This window comes from Borostomias antarcticus, assembly GCF_949987555.1.
Source record: "Borostomias antarcticus genome assembly, chromosome: 5".
NCBI lineage: Eukaryota > Metazoa > Chordata > Actinopteri > Stomiiformes > Stomiidae > Borostomias > Borostomias antarcticus.
The window spans coordinates 5,009,082-5,033,210 of record NC_140238.1 but is presented as its reverse complement, the minus strand read 5'-3'; the positions used below and the strand labels follow the sequence as shown (position 1 = coordinate 5,033,210).

At 42.5% G+C, this 24,129-nt stretch overlaps 1 protein-coding gene across 1 annotated transcript; it reads right to left on the bottom strand.

Annotated features, from left to right (window-relative positions):
• Positions 1–23,911, bottom strand: pax1a (paired box 1a; the record flags this gene model as incomplete). The annotated part of the gene is made up of 6 exons (XM_084438393.1): positions 1–89; positions 774–978; positions 1,289–1,422; positions 2,468–3,128; positions 22,445–22,560; positions 23,848–23,911. The coding sequence occupies 6 exons, from the start codon at positions 23,909–23,911 to the stop codon at positions 1–3; spliced, it is 1,269 nt and encodes a 422-aa protein (XP_084294519.1).
• Between the last annotated feature and the right edge of the window lie 218 nt (positions 23,912–24,129).

Genomic DNA, 24,129 nt, shown 5'->3' with positions numbered 1-24,129 from the left:
TTAAGAGGATGAGGTAGGGAGACTGAGTCCGTGACTGTTTAAGGCCTCGTGCTGCTGCTTGCTTAGGGGACTCGGGGGTTTTCTGTCTCCTGCAGAACACAAACAAGAGACGTTTATATAGCACACATGCCGTAATTCTTAACTTCAGCAAAAATCAGCACGGGAAAATATATATTTCTCATTGGCCTATCGTAAAAACAAAGCCTAGTAATACAGCCTTATAACAACGACATAATAACACACCATAATTGTAATAATTATTATTATTATATTATTAGGCTATTATTATCATTATTATTGTCGTTATTATTATTGTTATTATTATTGTTGTTGCAATAATAATTATAATTATAATAGGCTAATAGCCTAATAGGAATCATATTTAAGAAAAATATTAGCCTAATAATACAAATAGGCCTATAACATACTAATCGAACATTCAATAAACGAGTCTTCCAAAATAACCACAGAGGCATTGGCCTATTCAATCGTATAATGTTATTAATTTCCAGTGTGTGTGTGTGTGTGTGTTGTGTTGTGTGTATGTAGGCTATGTGCCTGTGCATGCGTGCGTGCGTGTGTGATGCACTGCACAACAAAATGTTCTGAAAGCAAGTCATTAAACCCTGTTATCAAACGTGACAGCGGTTGTGTTTCCCATCGGGGTTAAAGGAAACTTGCAGGGCCAGCTGTCACCAATTTCCAAATTATCTTACATTATCCAATCGCAATTCTGATCAGAAAGGAACATAATCACACGAAATCTGGCCTACCTTCTCTCGGTGGATGTTTGAATGCCATGGAATGGATGTCGCCTGCGTGCATCGTCATCCCGCTGCTTGGGTGGGATAAGCTCGACTGTGATTGCCAATGATGCCCAGGAGTCACATAGCTACCTGCCGGTCCACTGTAAACGCCATACTGATTTGATGGGGAGTATGCACAAGCTGGGACATAACTGGACAATGTTGACGAAGGCTGTAAGTACACAGACAAACACACAATGCAAGAGTAAATATATTTTGCCTCCTAGAATTACACATCTACAGTCAGTCAGCCTATTACTAGGTTATAGATTATAGGCGATCAAGGCCTACGGATTTAATAGGATAATTGAACACACCCCTCATGGTGCACCAAATGATGCACATCTTGGAGTGAAACTAATATGAAGGATCATAGTGCAGGACTGATTTGCTCAACACAGCGTGAAACGGGCCTGACTCAAAATTTAGACTAACGACCCGTCGGCCTACTGCATTCATAGATATTCTTGTTTTAGGCCTACCTGTGCGTATTTTAGGTCTCCATCAATGGCTGATTTGTCGATTCCGTTGACTGCGTGAGCGGTGGGAAATGTTGCTCTGTTGACATTACCCCAGTCTTCCATTTTCGGCGGATACCCTTCTGCTGCCGCAATGGCTGATTAGGAAACATGACAAACACTCAATGTCATGATTAAAGGAAAAACTATACAATTCCTAATGTGGTTAAACAGAAGAAAACTGGATATTAACAAATGGAAAATTATCTTACATTAGGCATAGTCTATCCTATCGAACGTAGCCTCACTGAGAACGTCGTTATCATTGCTCTATTTTTTTTAAAATTCATTTTTACTCAATTAAATAATATCATAGGCTATTACATATTTTAATGCAGCCTATGTCTTGAATAATCAAATGTCTAAGTCCAGGATCTAAAGAAATTAATCTAAAAGATAAAATAGGCTAACCTAATCTAGAGATAAGATTAAGTTGTTGTACTGTAGCTATTATCAAAAATTGTATCGTCCACAGTATCCATGGGATGTTGTCACTTAGGCTAGTTCAGATATACATGTATATCTATCCATTTTTATATTTATATAACCTATTTATATAGCCTAACCTATTATAATTCATAAATTCTAAATTTGGCAGCTGTGGAATTCTGATAGGCTATATGAATCAAGCTAATCACTGTGAACGTTTTTTGTGATAAAAAGCACACACACACACACACACACACACATAGACACTTGTGTTTCAAACAGCGCAGGCAAAATCTGCTTCTATAAATGACAGGTAGTTCATTCAGTATATTAATAGACTTGGCCTAAACAAAGCACCTGAACACGAACAAGATTAAGCTAATCGTGTAGCCTAAACCATGGAGAAAGGAGGCTAGACAGACAGCAGATAAGTAAGGTGTTTGCCTAGTCGTCTTGGCGTGAATAGGCCTATTGAGTCACGCCAAAAGTGTTTTCTTGCTTAAGGGCGAGAGCGGGGCCTACAATGATTAATTAGAAACTGTCCTCCTTCAAATGTTCTAATACGATTAATCAAGTTATAGTCATGTTCTCAACAATAACACAACAATAACAATCTGTAATAGGCCTGATATATATGAACTATTTTAGAAATGATTCGATTTTCCCATGAAGGCCTACACATGAGGCTGGCGATACACTATCCACACTACGCACCTGAAGGATCCATGAAGGCTCTTATACCTAGAATGTTGCTGACGGTGTGCGCCGACGGCCAGCCCCTCGATATGCTGACATGTCCGGCCGTCACGGGTACTCCGGGATGGCTTCCCATTTTGGTCCCAGTGGGTGACATGGCGTTGGGGTATGAATAAGGGTATATGTGGTTGTAAGAGAGCCCGGCCTGTGTTGGGGTTTGCTTGCCGCTCTCGTACTGGTTCGGTTGGGAGAGATTTCCAATCTTGTTGCGTAAAATCCGGCTTATTGAGCTGACTGAAGGGACGTTGTATTTGTCACAAACTCCGTCTGCAAGAAGCCTGTCTCGGATCTCCCAGGCAAAGATTCCTGGGTCGCCCTGTTTGTATTCCCTTATGTTCTTCACCACGTTCGGTGTGGTAACCCGTGGTTTGCTTCCACCGATGGCACCTGGTAAAATGGATCCCGTTTCGTTGTACCTTGCTAAAATCTTGCTCACACAGCCGTGAGAGACGCGAAGTTGCCTACTAATATCACAGGGTCTGATTCCGAGCTGGGCCAACTCCACTATTCTCAGTCGTATGGCGTTGGGCAGTGGTCGTCCATTGACGAACACACCACCCAACTGATTCACCTCTCCATAGGTTTGTTCTGTATGGAATAGAGAGAAATAGAAATTCAACTGTGGTATGGGGATGACAACGTTCACTTCACGCGCACACCAAATGCACGAAAAATTACTAGTTTTAATGGTTAAAACAAATCACCATTCACGTGTCCTAACCCTTTACAGTAGGTTAAGTTACCATCGTCTTGACATTTTATGCAGTTCCATTGTATCTGTATTCAATTAAGCCATTTACATATAACATTGAGTAGTATACAAATACGAGCTTTGTGAGTTCATGCCTTTTGCTAACTTCCCCTCCAAATTCGTTTCACAAAAGGATGTGTCTACTGCCTATCTCAAACCGGAGATCAACTTTTGGGTTGTTTCTGTCGTTATGCAGGCGTGGTGGGCATAGTTATGCTTCCATAAGATTCCAGCCACTGGAGCATGCAGATGTTAACCCAGGCTTACCCATTTGCCTATGTCTCGAGATGCTTTGAAATAGTTGCCCCTCAATGGCTGAATACGTTGGGTTCCTTCTGAACGAAGGAAGCAAGACTGCAAAAGAAAATAAGAGACTTCAGAAAAATCTCCTCCCGACGTTCTTACTCCTTCTTCTGTAAGACGACCGTGGAATAAACTGCGATAGGCGCAACGACACCGAAATGATCTTCATCCGATAAACGCAAATTTGACTTATCCCGGAGGCTGAAGTTTGCTGGGATTAATTTGACGCGTCCTCCACGTCAATTTTATCAGTTACGCTAAAGCTCTGGTTGGATTTCATTGGTCGTCCTGCTCTGGATAGGCTGTAACATAGTAGGCTATGCGCCATCCGGTTAGAGCATTTGAACCCCTCTCAGGCTTGCTTTGCATATGTTGGGGAAGTGGCCGAGGGGAGACGTCTTATCCAATACAGACTGATAGAGAGAAAGGAGGATATTGTCAACAAAACATAGGGAATGCCTTTTTGACATAGGCTATATGAGCTTATGGTTGACCATCCAATTGTCATACCCAGTGCATAATGATCAACTATATTTACAAACGTCTGTGAAACAATACTCAAGAAATAATGCAAATAATCAGCCTCCATTGTGTTAGGATATTGCAGATAAGCCGTGACACCCGAAAACTGAACAAGACGCGCCTGGCGTGATGAGCGGGGGTTGGGACGGCAGAGCAGGGCAGTGAGAACAAAACTGTGTCTCGTAAACCGTCGATTAGGCAATACAACCGAGACCAAGAGACTGGTAACTGGTAAGTTTTTACACGGCTGTCCGTCTTTAAGCATCAGACATGCATAGGGGTCGTGTAATCGATACCTTTGTGGATTGCAATGCTCCCAGACTATAGGGTATTGACTGAATTCCAGAGGCTAACATTATCGCAGCATGCTTTCGGTGTTTCCTGTGGAAGTTTAGAAGGTATCGTTTATAAGCTCGCAAAATGTCACTTGTAAAACTTAACTGTCGACCCAACGGTAACAAGGTGCAGTGTCACTGTCCCCTCACTCCCTGTCCAGTTCACAACAGGTCTTGAGACGGGACACATGGAATCCATCAGATCGGGTCAGAGCAGCAAGGATGCACGCGAAATGAGATGAGAGTGAGTTCGTTTCTTGATTGTGAATGAAATAGTACTGTGTAAATCATGGGAATGCCTTTTCACCATTTTCAAGACAGCTGTTGTATGGGGGTCAATTAGTCACACTTGGATGTAATTAATAGTTATTAACTGTTAGGGTGCATTTTCTAATTTCGTAATGAAATGTTAAGCTATATGCCTACCTCGTCTCTTGTCGGCCTTTAAAATGAAGCTTCTGGCTGTGTCTTTGGCTCACACTGTGGAATTATTTTTTAAATCGTTCTCATACATTCCCAGGGATATAATACAGAGTACCAAGTTTCCCTCATCTGGACAATGTAGGAATTGCATCAGATACCCCGAGACTGGAAGCAAGCTCCATTCATTTTTAAATGTTTCTGGCGAAGTCTACTGTACTCGGCTCTGCAAGATCAGGCCCACTGTACACGTCCTTGTAAGATTCCTTTGCAAAAGACGATCAGTGAACAATTGCAACAGGTGAAACAGGTGGGCTACAGTGTTTCAAGTGCATTTGTTAGATTTTTAAAATTTATTTTTTATTTTACGAGGGATTCGTTGTAAATAATTTCATATTAATACTAAATGAAAAATGTAATTTAAGAGAGGGCTATCCTTCTTCTCGAGGAAGGTGCATTTGAAAGAGGAAGCAGGATAGATTTTGACACTGGTAATGAGACGACTCCGTCCACCTAACTGTAGGTAGGCTATTGCAGGGCTTATGAATAAGCTTAGTTTTCTCTGACCATTTCAAATAAAAGTTGAAGAACACTTTGGTATTAAATGTATTAAAACATTTTGTATATTTAAGTGACAATTTATGTTAATTGTCATGCGTTCTTAACAGTGTAGATTCAAAAGAGATAACAAAAATTATTGTCCAAAAATATCTTACTAGGCCAAGTAGCCTATTATGAAGACCTAAACCCCAAACAGTTATCGTTAACTAATTATAGATTGCACGAGGAGAATATAGGCTATAAAAGCTACATAGGTCTACACACATTTAGAAAATAAACAAAAGTTGAGGGTATTTAAACTGCACTAAATGTCTTCTCATGGAATCACCTGGCATCATATACAATGCCTATAGCCTACGCATCACTAGATTCAACCGTCTTTGTCAAGAGAACGGACAATTACGTTAGATAATAGGCTGCAGTGTTCAGATTACTACATTCGATTAAATTCAACTTTTTGTGTGATTGCATTAGGCTATTTCTTAGCAAAATATACCTGGGCTACAGGAGTTTCCAAGAATTTAAATTTGCTGATATGGCCTATTATCGAGCATGTCCATGCTCAAATAACGCCCAAATGTTATTTATGAAAATTAAACACTTAAACATTTCCCTCAATAGTTACCACATAATTGTTTTTCTACGTAGGTAGGCCTTAATATAGCCGGTGTAGACTTATTGTGACCTATGGGTAACTATGTCAGCTATGTTGTTGATACATGAAAGGCAATGTGAGAAATCGTCTGGAAAACACTTTGCCTGTAGGTCTACCTATTTTCAAGTTGAACATATATTTTGGACTATGGCTTCGCAAAAGCCACATGACAAAACCAGACATAATGCCGTGGTTTCCGTGCTCGCTGAGAAAGGACCCACATCATTTGTATTTGAATGGGGTTTGTTTAAGTTTTCATCGCGCTCACTTTCTATTAATAGCCTTGAGATGATCATAGACATCAAATAACAAATGACAAGCGTCGATTACACATCTGTTTTAATGTGTAGTGTGTCTTTAACTCTATAAACGTCCATTTAGTGCACAATCCGTTGGTTTTATTTCGATCCCAAAATAAAATAATTAGTGTGACGTTTTTCGTAATGAATGTTCACATTTACGTTTCTCAGAAGTGTAGATGCACTCTTGTCTTCTTCAACTCTATCATTCTTGATGGACAGTTGCGGCTGGCGGTTTAGGGCCAAAGTGACTTGGGTCGGAACCCAAGAGTCCTCCGCTAGTGACATGTCACCTCTGTGTGGTCACACATCATTAGGGCAACTGAGGAGCCTGAGAGGCATTTGGCTAGGCTTGGTTGGCTTTACACCACCGTCTTTGAGGAGCTTGTTGATAATACATGTAATATAAAATATAGGTTAATATGTGTGTTATTTCCGTCATTGTTGGCAGTGCTCTTAAAACATAAGATGTGCTCGTAAACCTAAATGTAGGCTACATTAAAACCTAGCCTTATATATATAGGCTATATGCATATATATATATATAGGCCTATATAGGCTATATATATATAAATTACGGTAAGACTATGGGGCATTGGCGCTATTATATATATATATAGGCTATATATATAGCCTATATATATATATATATATATATATATATATATATATATATATATAATAGCCCCAAGGTCCCATAGTCTTACTGTAGCTGCTTGATTAATCTAACCTACCTATTCAGTAATTGCAATTTAAGACATTTATTTAAAAAAGAATTAGGCCTATCATTAGGCCTATGATTTTCATTATAAACTGATTGATTACCTACAACCCGTTATGATTTACTGATTTATGGTTTGTCCTCTCACAGGAATAACGAAATACATGGTCATCTTATTGTTTTTTCCACCCAAGACGGTAATAAACGACGATGTAGGATATCCACCCTAGCCATTTGTCTAGATACAAGTCACTTTGCAGTTTTGCAGGTGCAACGACCCTAGTCGGTCAATATTGATTTGTGTCTCAAGTGTCATTAAAGGATTCCTGTCTTCAAGTGTGTGCGATCTTAATAGTATTTTGTAGACGTCTGTTTATCTTGAATAAGTTTGTTTACTTATAGCTCATACAAAAGACTACATTTCATTTATATAGCATATGTCCCATTGTGTTCTTGCCTTCTTGTAATGGTCTGCGATTAAAATCAGGCTAGAATATTTCGATATAATCCACATCCAATGGCGCACTAACATCATAATGCATTATGTGGGCCGCATCACGCACTGTTTTTAAACGATATTTCCTTAACTGCAAAGCAAAAATATTAACTGAAAAGGTTTTCCCCCAAACTACTGCCGTCTAAACGTAGAAAAAGCAGATATTTTCTAGGCTTATATGTTTTCAATTTGCTTTCTTCAACTGGATGGGTCTCGATGTTTTATTGGAGACCTGTTGTGCCTCGGGTTTTGATTTAATGTTTGTGAGTTTTGTGATCTCATAGCTCGGTATGGAAATTGTTAGACAGGGTCTAGATTGCGTGCATTTCGCGCACTGGGATCAACGTGGGGCAGAATGTAAAAGGTAACGTGCACTCGAATGCAATTCACAACGTTCCATGGCACAAAGGGCCGAGACGTCTGTCTGTCTCTGTAGCCTTGATCATGGGTCAGACATTGTTTTATGTAGGCACGCCTCCTGTTCTTTATCTCTTCTTGATCTGAAGGGCAGAAGGGGCGTAATGCACACATCACTGTATACTGTATGATGACTACTTGTACATCATAGGCTTTTATCCGTCAAAATCACTGATGCACACATATAAACCACATAGATACATACGCATGGTACATGTTGACTGCACAGTGCATTAAAGCCATCTTCTATCTGTCTAATCTAATACATGAGCAAACCTCTTGTCTGTCTCTCTGTCTGTTTCCATTTTCCTTGAACACCGTCGGCCTGACATCATTCATATTTGGCACGGGTACCGGCAGGGGTCCCACACAGAAGGTGACAGGGCCACATTTTTTTAATTTGGTAAACAGGGCCAAATAAATAGCCAATTAGAGAGAGTGATAGCACTACCCACATCAACCAGAAGGTGGCATGCAATGTGCATGCACACACGCGCACACGCTATACAGTAGAGTGTATAGAGGACTGTAGTGTGTACATTTTCAACACTGTATTGCTGTGAACGCATTTCCGTGAATACAGGCCTACTAAATGGCCAATTACTGATTGCGTGCTCTAACGGGTATCCAAACTAATATAGCAAAATAAATGCATAGAAAGAGCATCAGTGGAGTAGTAGTGACTGGAGAGGTGGGTATACTCTGATTTGTTTTACATCAAGAACACCCGGACTACACCACTGGACAGTATTCACCATTGTGAATTGTTGTAAATTCAGGCTAATACATATTACAAAATTGCATACATACAAACAAACCAAGCCTAGCTTTATCATGCCAGAGAAAATGCCATAGCTCCTTCAGGCAGATGCTGCAGACACTAATGTACAGGAGGCCCTCATCCTTGGCTTTCCTTCCTTTGCCTTCCATGTCTGATTTAGAGATGATGTGGAGTTTCCCTTGCTGCTAATGCTATGGGTCCCTGCCCATTAGGGAGAAGTCTTGGAAAGCAGAGGGTTCATTGCTTTTATAGCCCACAGCCCCACTATAGGTTGCAGAGCATGCCCTAATGAGTGTGTGCAGTCAGTCAGTGCCATGTGAGACATGTCAGCTTTTACCAGGCTTGGTAATTGCTTGTGTGACCTTTTATGAAATGTGTCTTTTGTGGGGGTGGGAGCCTTGACTAGCCTTGAACAGATATGCATCTTTCTGGATTCCCTGGCTGTGCCCAACAAAGTCGGAAAGGAACGTACTGTACATTTCTGTATTGTTGTTCACCACAGAAACGTGTATGTGTGTGTGTGAAGGGTTAGGGTTAGTTAAACCATGCATGTTTTTTTTCACCGTGTGGTGTTTATTAATATACTGTGGTTGAAGTCACCGCACCAATGAAACAGATTATTGATACATAATTCAAATTCTTGCATGTTACTCAACAGCTACTCTTTCCTAATTAAACAAGGATGCTCTTTACGCTCAAAAATATTGGAATTGTTTTGTTCAAAATTAAGGGTTGGCTGTCCTTGAAACTCATGACAACTAATAGCTGTATTTGGGGACAAAGCCTGGCTTTTATTTAAAGTGGAAACATATTAAGAACAATATAAAAGACATGTTGTCTGGGATCCAAAAACATTTTGTCAGAGAACTGTATTTCAGAGTTTTTGTCCTGTGTGTGTGCGTGTGTGTGTGTGTGTGTGTGTGTGTGTGTGTGTCTGTGTGTGTGAGTGTGTGGTGTAAAATACATGGAATACATACCTACAATTGTGTTTGCTACATATAAATCTTAAAGCTGAATCTACAGTATCTTGATGTTAAGCTGGCTAGCATGGAACTGTTCAGTTTTCAGAGCCTAGGCTAATTTATTTGCAACATGTAACCCATCTCAAGTGTCTACGTGTATGTTTGTGTGTATGCCTGTGTGTGTTTGTATTAGTGTGGCTGTGTGGTATTTGTGTTTGTATTACTATAGCCTTGGCTATAAATGGCTAAACTGCTGCCTATTCAGGCTGCATTCAGAGGCAGGGAGGCATCAAGTTAGCCTCATGAGACCATCCTGATTTCACGAGCTCACATTCGATTTCTCTCACAAATCAGTCTGGACACTCCATAAAGATCCGTTTGTGCCAGATCAGAAAATGATCTCGCCAATCAGCGTTGGTTCTGAAGAAATTGAAATACAAACGGCTATGCTGGGCGGGTTTAGGTGTGATGACAGCAAGGAGTGGTTGAAGTTAGCGCGTAATAGATGGTGATAGACAGTTCATCCAATCACCTGCCAAGCTAGGGTTAGAGTTAGTGCCTGCCCTTTCTCCAAACAGTATGCAGTGGCGAGTTCCCAGATGGTTATGCAAAGCAAACCATCTGGTTTAGCATCAAGTCATGTCTCAGTTGAATATTTACAAAAGTGCTGCCTGCTGAGGTGCCTCCAACTAGGCAGATTTTGAAAGCAGCATATACAGCTTCCTTCGTTGGTCAAGATATCCCACAATCCTGTGTGCCCACTCCACTTCTGTGACAAGAAGAACAACAATGGAGAACAGTTGTGTCTGCATGACTGTTAATTTTATTATTTTATTATTTCATTAGTTTTGTTAAACATTATTATGTTTTAATATTTTTTAGGCTAGAAAGTAACCGTGTAGATTCCCAATATGTTGCCAGTTTATCAAAAAATAACCCGTTTATAAATCTGATCTAGCATTTTCCACTTCTGTACAGTAGGTTTGCTATGTTACCTTAACTGCGGGGTTCGACAGAAACATCTTTCTGACAGTCCAAACCCGTGTCTCTGTGACCTTCCCACATCAAGATATGGCCATTTCATTCCCCTCATTGACAATGAATGGGGAAAATGTTGGGCTCCTGAGCCCAAGTTCAATTGAATGGAGGTGAATGGGCGGCTGTGTTCGGCGGCTTTGTGGCACCCGCCCTACCTGGGGTCCTCTAGAAGTGTGTCTGAAGTGGAATTGTGATTGGAAACAATCAGCAGTTTTGAATGGCGAAATGTATTGTACCAACTGAATGGTGGTCAATGGCTGGTTATTTTCAGTGCTTATAACGACAGTAATCGACTTCAATCTGCTCACAAGCTGATAGCTAGATTATGTAGGCCAAGAGGAATCCAATGATGTCCACCTCTTGACATTTGGCTGATTTTACTCACCGGTAGACCAAGGGGAAGACGACAAATTTCATGCAACAGCTGTACATGATTACGTACGTGCGTACGTTCATCACCTACGCTGCTATCCTAGGGGAAACACTGAATATCAAACATTCTGTTTGTTAGGTAACATTATTTTGACCTTCCTTTATTCCTTCAGTAAGCTAGGATGCTAATGGCAGGTTATCTGTAGCTAGCTAGCTGGTACCGTTGTAAACCAGCTGGTAATCCATCCCTTGGTATCATGGATTTTGGATTGACCGTAGCACTGCACGGGATCCACGCACACGGAACTACTTTTTACCGGACAGCGTCTGTCCGCTGATCCAAACAACTTCACAGGTGACACTGCACGTCCAGGGGTGCTGAGGAATAAGACTGACGAATGTTAACGTCATACATTGGCTGGCTGTCAAGATAACTACTGCCGTCTAAACGTAGAAAAAGCAGATATTTTCTAGGCTTATATGTTTTCAATTTGCTTTCTTCAACTGGATGGGTCTCGATGTTTTATTGGAGACCTGTTGTGCCTCGGGTTTTGATTTAATGTTTGTGAGTTTTGTGATCTCATAGCTCGATATGGAAATTGTTAGACAGGGTCTAGATTGCGTGCATTTCGCGCACTGGGATCAACGTGGGGCAGAATGTAAAAGGTAACGTGCACTCGAATGCAATTCACAACGTTCCATGGCACAAAGGGCCGAGACGTCTGTCTGTCTCTGTAGCCTTGATCATGGGTCAGACATTGTTTTATGTAGACACGCCTCCTGTTCTTTATCTCTTCTTGATCTGAAGGGCAGAAGGGGCGTAATGCACACATCACTGTATACTGTATGATGACTACTTGTACATCATAGGCTTTTATCCGTCAAACTCACTGATGCACACATAAACCACATAGATACATACGCATGGTACATGTTGACTGCACAGTGCATTAAAGCCATCTTCTATCTGTCTAATCTAATACATGAGCAAACCTCTTGTCTGTCTCTCTGTCTGTTTCCATTTTCCTTGAACACCGTCGACCTGACATCATTCATATTTGGCACGGGTACTGGCAGGGGTACCACACAGAAGGTGACAGGGCCAAAAAAATTTAATTTGGTAAACAGGGCCAAATAAATAGCCAATTAGAGAGAGTGATAGCACTCCCCACATCAGCCAGAAGGTGGCATGCAATGTGCATGCACACACGCGCACACGCTATACAGTAGAGTGTATAGAGGACTGTAGTGTGTACATTTTCAACACTGTATCAAGATAATCGTGGACATACGTGTGGTCGACCCCACGTACAGTCGACCCCACACACGTACGACCGGTTCTCGTCTGTATAACACATTATTTCCTTGAAGCCCTATTCCAAGAACCTTATAGTACATGGGGAAGGGTGCTTCTCTCTTTCCTGGAACAGAGACCAACTCTATAAGCCCAGTGTCTGTCTACATCAACAGTGGTCATGTTTAAGGAACCTCACAGGCATAATGTAGGGATATGATCTTGTAACGTAATTTACCCCTGGACCTTTCTTAGTGTGAGCATAGTGTTTAGCATTTTGTGACGTTGTTGGACTTGTCATTTGGCACTGTATGCGATATGCTTGGGTTGGAGTGGTGTGCGTTGGATCTGTTCTCAATTACTGGAGAGGCCTTAATTACGTTTGGAACACTTCAAAACTCCAAACATGGCTACTGACTCATGTGTGCCCTACTTGGATCTCATCCAAAAAAGTAGAGCACCCATAGTACAAAGTAGGGTACTTATAGTACAAATGAAAATGAGCATTATAGCCTCTCCTGTTCTTTTACTATTGGGCTATGCGTAATCAGCATCTACTGGGACATCTATCTATCTGTCTATCTATCTATATTTATATATGTATATATATAAGGTTTTCAATCACATCTCACTTGAAACTATAGTTTTCTTAAGCAATATATACAAAACAAAAATATACACCTGCAACAATCGTCGGTTGTGATTCTTGAAAGGATCCTTTCTGAGCTCCTACTACAATGGTATGTGTGTTACATTGTTTTGTGTGGTGGTAGTGTGCGCTGTCCTCGTACATAAAAGAATGCCAAGGCCACAGTGGAAAAGTATGAACTGATACATTCAAGGACTGCGATCGAGAGGCAGTGTGATATCGTTTTCCGCCAAACCAGAAATCAAGGCCTTGGACAGGCCTTTTTTATGTCAGGGATAGGGGCAGTGTATGTTTCCTGACAGTTGCTCCTTTTAAGATTAATGAGCTTATGAAAACCGTGTGTCTTCCTCCAAAAGCCAAGCTCGATATCCGTCATTGTTACCAGCAGCAAAATAGTACAGTCCTGACATGGGAATCCAAAAGACAGAGTGAGTATTGATGTCACAACAGAGCTTCACCTCAACTGTGTGTGTGTGCGTGCGTGTGTGTGTGTGTGTGTGTGTGTGTGTGTGTGTGTGTGTGTGTGTGTGTGTGTGTGTGTGCGTGTGTGAAAATGAAAGAGAGAAAAGGAGTCTTGTTGGAGTCAGTTCATGATTCTATGGCCCGAAAACCAACAAACTCTTTTCTTCCATAATTTGACCTTCATCTGTGATAGCAGAATGTTTAGTTTAAAATTCACCTTTTTTTTCCATTATTGTACTAAGAAAAAAAAGTAACGGCAAGAAAATGTAATGTTGCTTGATTTGGTCCAAAAACAGGAAACCACATGGTGATATTTTCATGGTTTTAACTCATATTAGCTACTGTAGTACATCAAACAGAAATAAGAATAAATAATAAGAATAAATAATGTGTGATCTGTGCACAGAAGAGATTGGTTGGAAGATCACCTGAGGTATGGGAAGCCTGGATAAGTTCACAGATACGCATAAAAGCTGTAGCAGCTGAGTCTGAATGCAAGGAGTCTGGGTCCCAGCATCCAGGCTTGTGTCTGTGTGTGGACCTCAGTGAACCACTGCCAGACGCCCATAAATACATTCCTTTATTTCGATCCTTGTGTGGATGCCAGTTGGGCCTGGAAGTGGGTTTGTTTTGGGTGTTCTCACTGTATTCCAGCCAGAGCCACACTCACGTTTCTCATAAGAGAACCACTGACTTCCTGCAAATGCATATGTATTCCTGCATGCGGTCGTCTGTCATGGCGCTGATCTGTTGAAAGCTGCATAAGTTAAGTCCAGTGTCTGTATAATGGAGACCTGTTTGTCCTGACACACATGGATTAATCAACTAGGCGTCCCTCCTCTGTGAGGTGTAGTGTCACATGGACGCAAAATCAACAGTTTAACCTCAAATATGTTTAACCTTGGGGTAGGTGAGCATTTAAGTCAATATAGACGAATGTACTTACTTAATTACTTTTGGTTACATTTTGCGACATCAAAATTATTATTATTTTTGGCAGTTTTGGAAATGTCCTTTAGATGTTAAAACTTCTCTAGTTGATTTTAATTTGTATTTATTTATTTTACAGCGCATTGTAAATGTTTCCTGTTGTGTGGCCCAGTGCAAAGTAGATTTTTAATTAGAATTTTTATTTTGCTTATTTTTGTAGTCATATTAATAATAAGCTGGTATAGCATGAGAATGTGGCTGATGAGGATCTCATTCTAATCTGTCAAAACCGGAATGAGAGAACTTCAAGTTCACTCATACTGGTGGTGAAAAGGCTGACATGTTTGGATAGTGAATGGACAGACAGGACTGCTACCAAGCCTGGACATGCTTGCCAAGAAAAAGCCCCCCATATCCACCAGAATCCCCTGGCCTGCCCCCACACAAGCATGCACAGACTCACTCACTGACACACACTCTCTCTCTGACACGCGCACACACACACACACAAACACACAGACTTCGTGACGACCAATGATTATCTTGACAGAGAATCAACTGTAAAGAAGTTATTGTGAAATCTGCTGATTCACACAAACACACAGGACTTTTGCCAAGGAAATATACTCTATGAGCCACAACATGCATAGAGATAATGATTTCCTGAATGCCATTTAGTCATACAGTGTTACTCTTAGTCATGGCCGCTAGCGCAGCATACAGTATGTTCTCTGTGTCCCGTGCACGTCTGTGGTGACACAGCATGGGTGGCTCACAGAAACTGCCTGTGGAGCTGACCGCCATCACCCATGTGTACAACACCTAGGCAGGAGTGGGGTGCTGGCAGAAGGGAAGTGATGTCACAGGAAGGAGGAAGTAACCCGAGGTCAGTGTCAGAGCACAGAGAACAACCTGTGTGCACAAAGCAATGAGGTGCGCTGGTTTAGCACACCTGCTCCAAACCCTGCCGGGGTACCGTACCTTGACCTGGTCTTTTGCTTCCTCCATGTGCTGCGTATCAGCACAGTATTGTGGGTGATTGCTTAATTCTTTGTGTGTCCTATTGTACAGAGACCCCAAATACCAGAGATTGCAAAACGTCAATATTATGCAGTTTGGAGGTGACCACTCCCCCCCCCCCCCCCCCTCGTTAAGCTATTATCTTCATAGGGATAGAGGTACTGTAATTATGGGTGTAGGCCAACGTTTTTTGAAAACACGTGAGAAAATTCAAGGAGAGATTACCTTCATCCGGGATAATTAGAGGAGGCTCACACCCTTGGCTGAAATTTGCAAAACAAGCAGATTATTCTGCCACCACCTCGCTGAGGCTACCTTGTAATTAACTCATTTAAGTTAGACATTTGTTTAGAGAGATCAATTAGGTATCATTTATTGCCATTCAGGTATACAGCAGTTCATAGACATTCATACTAAGAATAGTTCCATCAATGGAAAGCCTGAAGGATTGGAAACTATACGTCAACAATCATGTTGTTAAATCAAAGCTTCCCCCCTCTGAATCATAGTGCAATTTCCTCAAAGGAGATGCTTTCATGAAGGGATTCAAAGTGTCCCCATATGCTGTGGAGCAAAATCTGCTGGCACATCCCTTCGAAAACCTCAATGGTGATGGGACTTCCAAGTCCAAGTGTCTCTCCCTGAAGACGAACCTGTCCAAGACCTTCTTTCCAAGAGGGAGCAAGACACTGATTACTAGATTAGCAGTTAAGTAGGCTGAACTCTTTACTTGGCAGTGAGATAGAGGGAGCTCCCCTCACACTTTGAAACAGCAAGGACTTGTGAATGACGTGGAATGGTGGGTAATTCTTAGCCAAGGCTGGAGGCTGCTTGGAACAGCTTGTGGGCTGAAAGACCTGAGGTCTGAAATCCCCTTTCTCTATTATTGCAAGATAGATGTTGGTTAAGATGATGATGGAAATAACAATGACGATGATGATGATGATGATGATGATGATGCCGTCCCTTTCGTCTTTGTGTCATTTTGTATTTGTTCTGTTGTTATTCATGTAGGCTATTTGTGTGAACTCGTCAACACTGTAAATGAGGGAAACCTCAGGGCTTTACGAGTATGAAATTAAATTAAATTTTGAAACCCGATGATTCCGAGGGTGTACGAACATGCCTGATGAGTGACATCAGGCATAAACACATCTTCCAAGTGTTGCTGCCTATGGAAATATGGATTGTCAAATCCCACTTCATAGAAGGTACTGGTCTAGAGAAGAATGCTTGAGGTCTCTGAAGACTGGCAGTGTGAAAATTATCGATCTGCCTCCGAATAAGAAGAGCCAGGTTAAGCTTGGTTCGTTCACAGGCCAAGCTTTAACATCAGTAACACAGAGGAATGCATAGTTTTCGAGGGGAAACATTTGAGGAGCCCCACTAGAGAGGCTTGAATGAATGCCAGACCATAATAGACCACCAATTCCCCATGGGAACAGGTCTGCAACCTCAGAGTGAAGGCCCGACCAGGCCTCCTACTGTACAACTCTCTGCTGCATCCAGTTACTCTCTCATCATCCGCACCTTCTAGAACAAGGAGGTTAGAACAACCAAGCAAAGTGATAATAGGGTGTAATTAGAAATGCAAACCCAAACACTGTCTCAACCGCCTTGTGTGGTAACCAAGGAAGTCGAGACAAGACAGATGGTGCCATGGCTCCTCCTCTTACGACGTCAGGACTTAGAACAGTTTTGAGATAGACATTTTACACTCAGTTTTAGATTTGTCCCTCTTCAAATTAGTATACACCATCCAAAGTCATATTTCTTCCCGTGTGGGGAGTCATATGCGTGACTCTTCTTTGGCTCACATACTGGAGGAACAGGTTGAAAGCGTTGTGTTCAGAGGACAGCCGGGCCTAAATCAAGCGTGACATTATTAGCATTCTAATGCCAAGATGTTTGAGGTAAAATGGATTTGTCACTGTCTCCTCCTCTACAGTCGACCCCTCCCCCCCTCTCTTGCTGGGGCCAAGGCAAGCACTAGCAAGTCCTGGAGGACACGTTTGATTGGCTGGCTTTAATAGTTTTCTTTTCTCCTCACACGCATTGCAAAAAAAAGGCATACCATTTGAAGAAAAATAAGACTCCTCTACACTCAAGGTGGGACCAGTGGTGAAAGCCAGAGCCCTTTAAACTGTGCCTTTAAATCTGTGTGTATAGTTTACCAAGGTGTACCCCCCCGCCCCCCCTATACACACACACATACACCCCTACACCCACCCCTCCTGCACTGCACTCTGGGTCATATCAAGTTCTCAGGGAGAATGTAGATAGCTGCGATCGCATTGATAAGACGGCACAAGGTGATGACACGATGCAGAATCAGCCCATCTAAAGGAGGTTCAGGCCACGGATGAGTGGCAATGCATCGTTCAGAGGTCAGCTGGTGTGGAGGTGTTGGTGGAGAGAGTTAAAAAGGCTGTGCCTCACCTTGGCGTTTGACACAAAGAAAGCACACATGAATTTAGATAATCCATACATTTACGGAAATGTCATTTGAAAGTTGATTTGAATTATTACTTAGTTGATTAGAGACTATTAGAGACACGCCTATTGCACTACAAACAACGAACCTTGCAGGTTGAATAAATGACTAAACCAAACCGTCTAACAGCATTCTCTTGTGACAGGTACTGTAAGTATGACACCTAGTTAACTTTTTGACACAGACCCTATGTTCCTCCCCAGATGTCAGAAAATTAGGGAGGAGAGATCCAACACTTCACCCATTAGTCATGTGTTTATGAGGTAGCTCAGGTGTGTAACTGTAGTTGTGACTGATAAGATGACACGCACATGCACACACACGCACACACACACACACAGTTACAAGCTCATGAATTCTCATCTGTGTCTGCTCAATTGGAAACAGACAGGCAAAGTAACAATGTTGAAATAATCAAGGGCGATCTGTTCAACTTGACAATGAACATGTCACCCATCTTACACTCTCTATTTTCCTCAGAAGATTCACATACAGCACAGCGCTCCTCACCATCTACCATCCCATAATAACTATTGAACAGAACATACTGAACTGGTTTCTTTTAGCAGAGCACTCTCCAGCATTATCAAAGCTATCACTTCACACTCCACTTACAGGGAGAGAGAGAGAGGGAGGGAGGGAGGGAGAGAGAGGGAGGGAGAAAGAAAGAAGGGGGGGCTGGATGAGGTAGCATAAAAAAGGGGGAGTAGAGAAAGAGAGAGGAGGGAGAGAAAGAGAGAGAGGGAAGGGGAGAGGGGGCATGACCTGGCCTTGCTCCCAGAGAGACAGAGAGGCCCTGGGCTGAACCCTCCTCTCCACATGGGCAGTTTACATATCAACACCTGGAACATGCAGGTGGAAATAAGGGTGAATACGGGTAAACAAATAGAATCTCAGCCAGCACACAAACAATGGAATTTTTCAGACACACTTGGACTTGAACAATCGCTCATGAGTCCACTCATCTTTTGTCACGTAGCCCTGACATCATTGTCAGTTTGACACTTGATGAATCTTGTATTGCATACGCATTGGATCCGCAACATTGACTTCCACGTAACATGAGCTGCTTGCATAGACATTATATAAACTTTGTTTTGTTTTTGTAAACGTGGGAATACAGTTACAAGACAGTGTGGAGAGTAAAACACATAGGCCTACAGATAATTTGCAGAAGGATATTTTTATTGACAAGCAGAACTTTGGTTGTCGGGGGCAACTACTGTATGATGCTCTGATTTATAAAGTAGTTTTACAGGCTCACATTTCCACCATTCTCCCTGGTGCAAATACACCACCCTCTGGTCGAGTGCAGAAGTTTCTATCTTTAACATCCTCTTTACCTGTACAGACGGCAACATGTTTTTTTTTTTGTTTTTTTTTTCTTCTTCAAGGGTTCTGCTGAGTACAATGGGACACCTTAGGTCAGAGAATGGCGTATGACATGATGTGTTGCACTGGTCTTTCAGAGCCAGTAGAGGGCAGCATAGGCTAATGAAGGATAGTGATGGGTCGGTGTCTTTCTCATCTCCAGTCTCATCTTCTTTTTCTTTTTACCATTCGTCATTTCAGGGCTGAATTCAGTATTGCTGTATGCACCACTGCTGACGTCTTTTAAAGTCAAGGAAGTACGACACAAATGGGAGAATACAGACAAACACACTAACATGGCATTTTACCCTCTCATTTGAAAAGGGGAGTCAGTGTAGTTCCATGCCGTACCAGAGGGTGGCAGTCTTTACTCATCATGCACTGAGCATGGATGGCGCAGCACTGCTCTCTGCTGTATGGGCTGAAAGAAAGGAAAGGAACCCATGAGTTTAATTGGGTGTTGTGTGCTGTGATGATATGTTTCCTTAAAACCTGTAGCTAGACCAAGATTGTAAGTTTGATTTTACCCTTTATACACACAACTGTCCTACTACTGCCTGCTATCCTGCTGCTGACTTGAACTTCAACCAAGGTGCCTGTATAGTGGGGCAGTCGTCATGATGGAGACAAAGACACTTGGCAGACCAGGTTTTGAATACAAAATTCACTTTGCCAGAACTCTGATTACTTCTCTTGCACCTGCATTGTTTCTGTTATATCCAGAGGCCCCATATCTATTGGACTCTGTTGTCAAGTCAACATTCCATATATCTCTTCTAACAGCCTAGGCCTAGCCTACAATAACTTGTCTTTGACCGTGATGTGATCTCCCGTCAGTTTACTAACAAGTCCTCTGCACTTGAGTACCATTCAAGAGACGAGTGAAATCAATAGATTTACACAGAAATGTGCTTACATACAGCTGATGAATCAGTTGCCCCTTTAGTCAATGTATCGAGTTGCTACTTATTGTTCAAGCATCCATTTTGAGATTCGGATCACTAATGGAAGCATTCAGCAACCTTGAAGAGATGCAGCCTATTTTCCTGATTCAATGTAGTTGTCAAGGTCTTGGTCTCTTCAGGTTATGCAACAACAATGATGAACTCGTATTGTGATTGTTTAAGTGTAATCTTACTTTTGACTTAAACATCCAAGGCATTTATCCATGGAGAAAAGGCTGGAATCGCTGCAGATCCCTCAAGAAAGAAGAAGCTGGAAATCTAATCGAATTCACCCAATGTCAAGCCTTCTCTGAAAGTCTACATGGGGACTGTGCCGAAAAGTTGAAAAGACACCTCTGATTGATGTGACACTGTATATGACAAAAACATTGACATCCAAGGCAGGATTTCTTGTCAGGTTGAGCCATGTCAGTCTCCTTTTCACTCATTCATTCACAGGCTCAACTCTGCTCCCTCCTCCATGAAAGTCGAACAAACCTGCCGACATTGATCCAGCCTCCTCAGCTGGCATAATTTCATCTGAGCCGGGAGAAACGACTATCTGCCTGCGATCTTGACAGATAATTGTATTTACTATTTTCTTTTCACAAGCCAATAAAGGGGGGAGCAGTTATTGCAATCAGATTATATGAAAAAACATTTAATGATTCCAATTTATAACTCTACACTGAATAATGATAGCATGGAGAGCTGACAGCACATGATGAATGGGAGCTCATATAAAACATATTCAGCGTGAAGACTGGCTGGAGATGAATTGCACACCGATACAAAGTCCTGATAAAGCGTCAGTAAGAGCCACTAGAGGACTTAATAATGTGCTATTCATTTTGAAGTGATTTTGCTGGTTAATAAAAGAGCACAAATTAAAAATATATTCATTCTGGATAGACGTTAGGGGGGATATTACCCACCTCCTCCCGTATACCCGATCACATCTTCCACGTCTTTGGTTTGAAGCTGAAGCTATCAAGTTCTCCTTTGTCCCCCTCCATCAGTGCTGGCTCCCAGAGTGTCCCAGAGTCGCAGTCTGACTGGGATGATTAAGTAGCTTTGTGATTTCCACCCTAAAATCCATCCACAACTCCACCACTGTGTGGACTTCAATTCAGGATGACATCACTCATTTGGTTGTTTGGACAGACTGCTGAGACTTATGGGCGAATAGTGTTGACAGCCCTGGCAGTAACAAACTAGACTACCAGCAATGTAATATCCATTACACTGTATGGATGTCAAGTTCATACTACTGCCAATGACAAAGACAGAATAGTCCTGACGAAATACCCCCTATGTATGGGTATCCTCATCTATCTTTGGGGAAACACTCAATTCTATCTGTTCGAATGATTCTGTTTCAATGGATGTATGGTTAATGCCGCATTTCACATTCATGGTTTCGCAGAGCATGGAAGAAACCATGGTCAAGTGGCAGACCTTTTCAAATCATGGTCAAGTACTAGACTGGGCAGAATGCAGAAGGGAGAATATCTCTGTTTACGTCACCAAGGGAAACACCCGAACCCTACGAGAAAGGCCTAGAAAAAGCCACGAGCGAGGATTCTATTCATTCTTTATCAAATGACTGAAAACAAGAAAGGTTTAATGTTGCCGTTCACCTCGCTTAGTTTTGCTCCTTCATCCAGACTGTTATTTAGTGAGTCACCAGCAGTGGCCCGCCGCTAATCACGCTCTTTCTCCCTGCGGAGGTGCTACCTAATGCTGCCCATCCTGTACGCAGATAGCGTTGGGGCGGGGCCTGCGTGTTCAGGTGGCCAATGAATCGGATACGTGCGCCCGCCGACTCTTTGTTGATAAGGGGCGACCGACGTGGAGAGGAAGAGCGGCGACAATACACATTTGAATGAGAAAGGTGTTGGGCTAATGGCAAAATGCTAATTAAGCCGAGGACGCCGAGGCAGGCGCTGGACTCCATTTGATGAAGAAACAAGGGATGAAGAGTATGATGTTGGGGGTGGGGCTCGAGTCTGGAATCGCATTCAGGTTGAAACCTGCGGGGCAGATGAGAGTGGTACGACTGTGATCATGTGTGCAGATTCAGAGCGGGGTTGAGGGGAGCTCAGGCGAGGCCCCCCCCCCAGGACCGGTGAGCCCACCTGAATTGGATGGGGGGTCTCTCTGCAGGGGGGGATCAAAGGCGGGGGGGTCTGGGAGTCGATCGGGTCCCTGTGTCTCTGGGAGTACCTGAGAGATGCTCCCCTCGACACGGAGCCTGCGAAACGCAGCCCGCAGGAAGTAGCGCGCCTGGAGGGTCTGTCTGAGTGAGAACAACAGCCTGATGTCAAGTGCTTACAGTAGTTATGCATGTCGATTGCCATTATGACTGATGAAGATCGGTGCTGGAGTTGAACGCCTCCGTGCTTAACACTTCAGAGTTGAACGCCTCCACGCTGAACACAGGCCGCTGTCACTGTGTTCCATCCTGTCGTTGACCATGTTTTGGGGGGGGGGGGGTTCGGTACCATCTATAGGGTATATGCTACATTCTTGTAAAACATGGTGCATGAAGCATTTGAAGTTACTGTACACACTTATACAGCGGTATAAACTAGAAAATCCTGCAATTTCTGCACATCTAGGAAGTTCTGAAGTCAATACATTCCTGTTGAAAGAAACCCCAAATGTTCTCACAACATTCTGCTCCCCTCTGTGAGAAGGTAGACAGGAGAGAGATCCGTTGCACTGGTTTTAACACTGAGTGTGTTTACAGTGCAGGCAACAGTCGTGGGTTATCGGCACATTATATTTCACAGGCAGTTTCACAATTATTCAGGATGATTCAGCCTAGCCTGAGCAAGGTAGAATGGCTTTTGAAAAATATATAAATGTTTGTGTTTGCATACAAAACCTCAACCCTGGCTGAACATGTCAAAATAGTGCTCCACTTTCCAAAGCCCTCCACAGCAGGAATAATTGCTATTCAATACACTCTGTTATCTCCAATGGACAGAGAAACAGAGAATGTGCCCTTCTTTCTACTAGATTTATTTGAATTTAGATATCGGGATTTAGGTGTGTCTCGTGATAAAGCACGATTGCACAATTATATTGTATTGTAGGTATATAAATGATGAAATTATATCATGTTTGGGCAATTGTTTGATTTTGGCAATGTTTCTAAATTAATTTACTATTGACCACAGCCCTTTATACCCATTGTCTGTGTTGTTATTCAGGCATAGAAATGTCTTGTGAAGGTTTCCGGGCTGCATCCCGCTGTATGTGTTTGATTCACCAACATTCACATGCTCCATGTTTGCGAGATTGGGGAGAGAAAGAGAGAAAGGGAGCGAGAGTGTAGAAAAACAAAAGCATTGAATTGTGTGTGTGTGTGTGTGTGTGTGTGTGTGTGTGTGTGTGTGTGTGTGTGTGTGTGTGTGTGTGTGTGTGTGTGTGTGTGTGTGTTCGTGCGTGTGTGTGTGTGTGTGTGTGTGTGAAGGGGGCAAACTCTAGTTACCTCTGTTAGGTCCCTCTTGAGATGCTGAACATCCATAATTACCTGACACCCTCGGATAGTTCCGGACATGGGGAGAGCTCTGCTCTCCACGACCACTTAGAGGCATCCTAGCAACATTCACAGTCTTCTCCCCCTCTTCCCCTGGACACCCACACCGTCTCTCCCCCCTCCCCCAGCCCCCACACAGGCCCTCAATCCTTGGAGAAGACCCTGGGCCTGTGGTGAACAAGGGAAGGTCCTGAATGGGTCCTGGTCTGGCCTTTGTGTGGCCCTACTACAGAGTCTCTTTATTTACACAGTCTTTAGCTTGTATGTTTTCTTGTC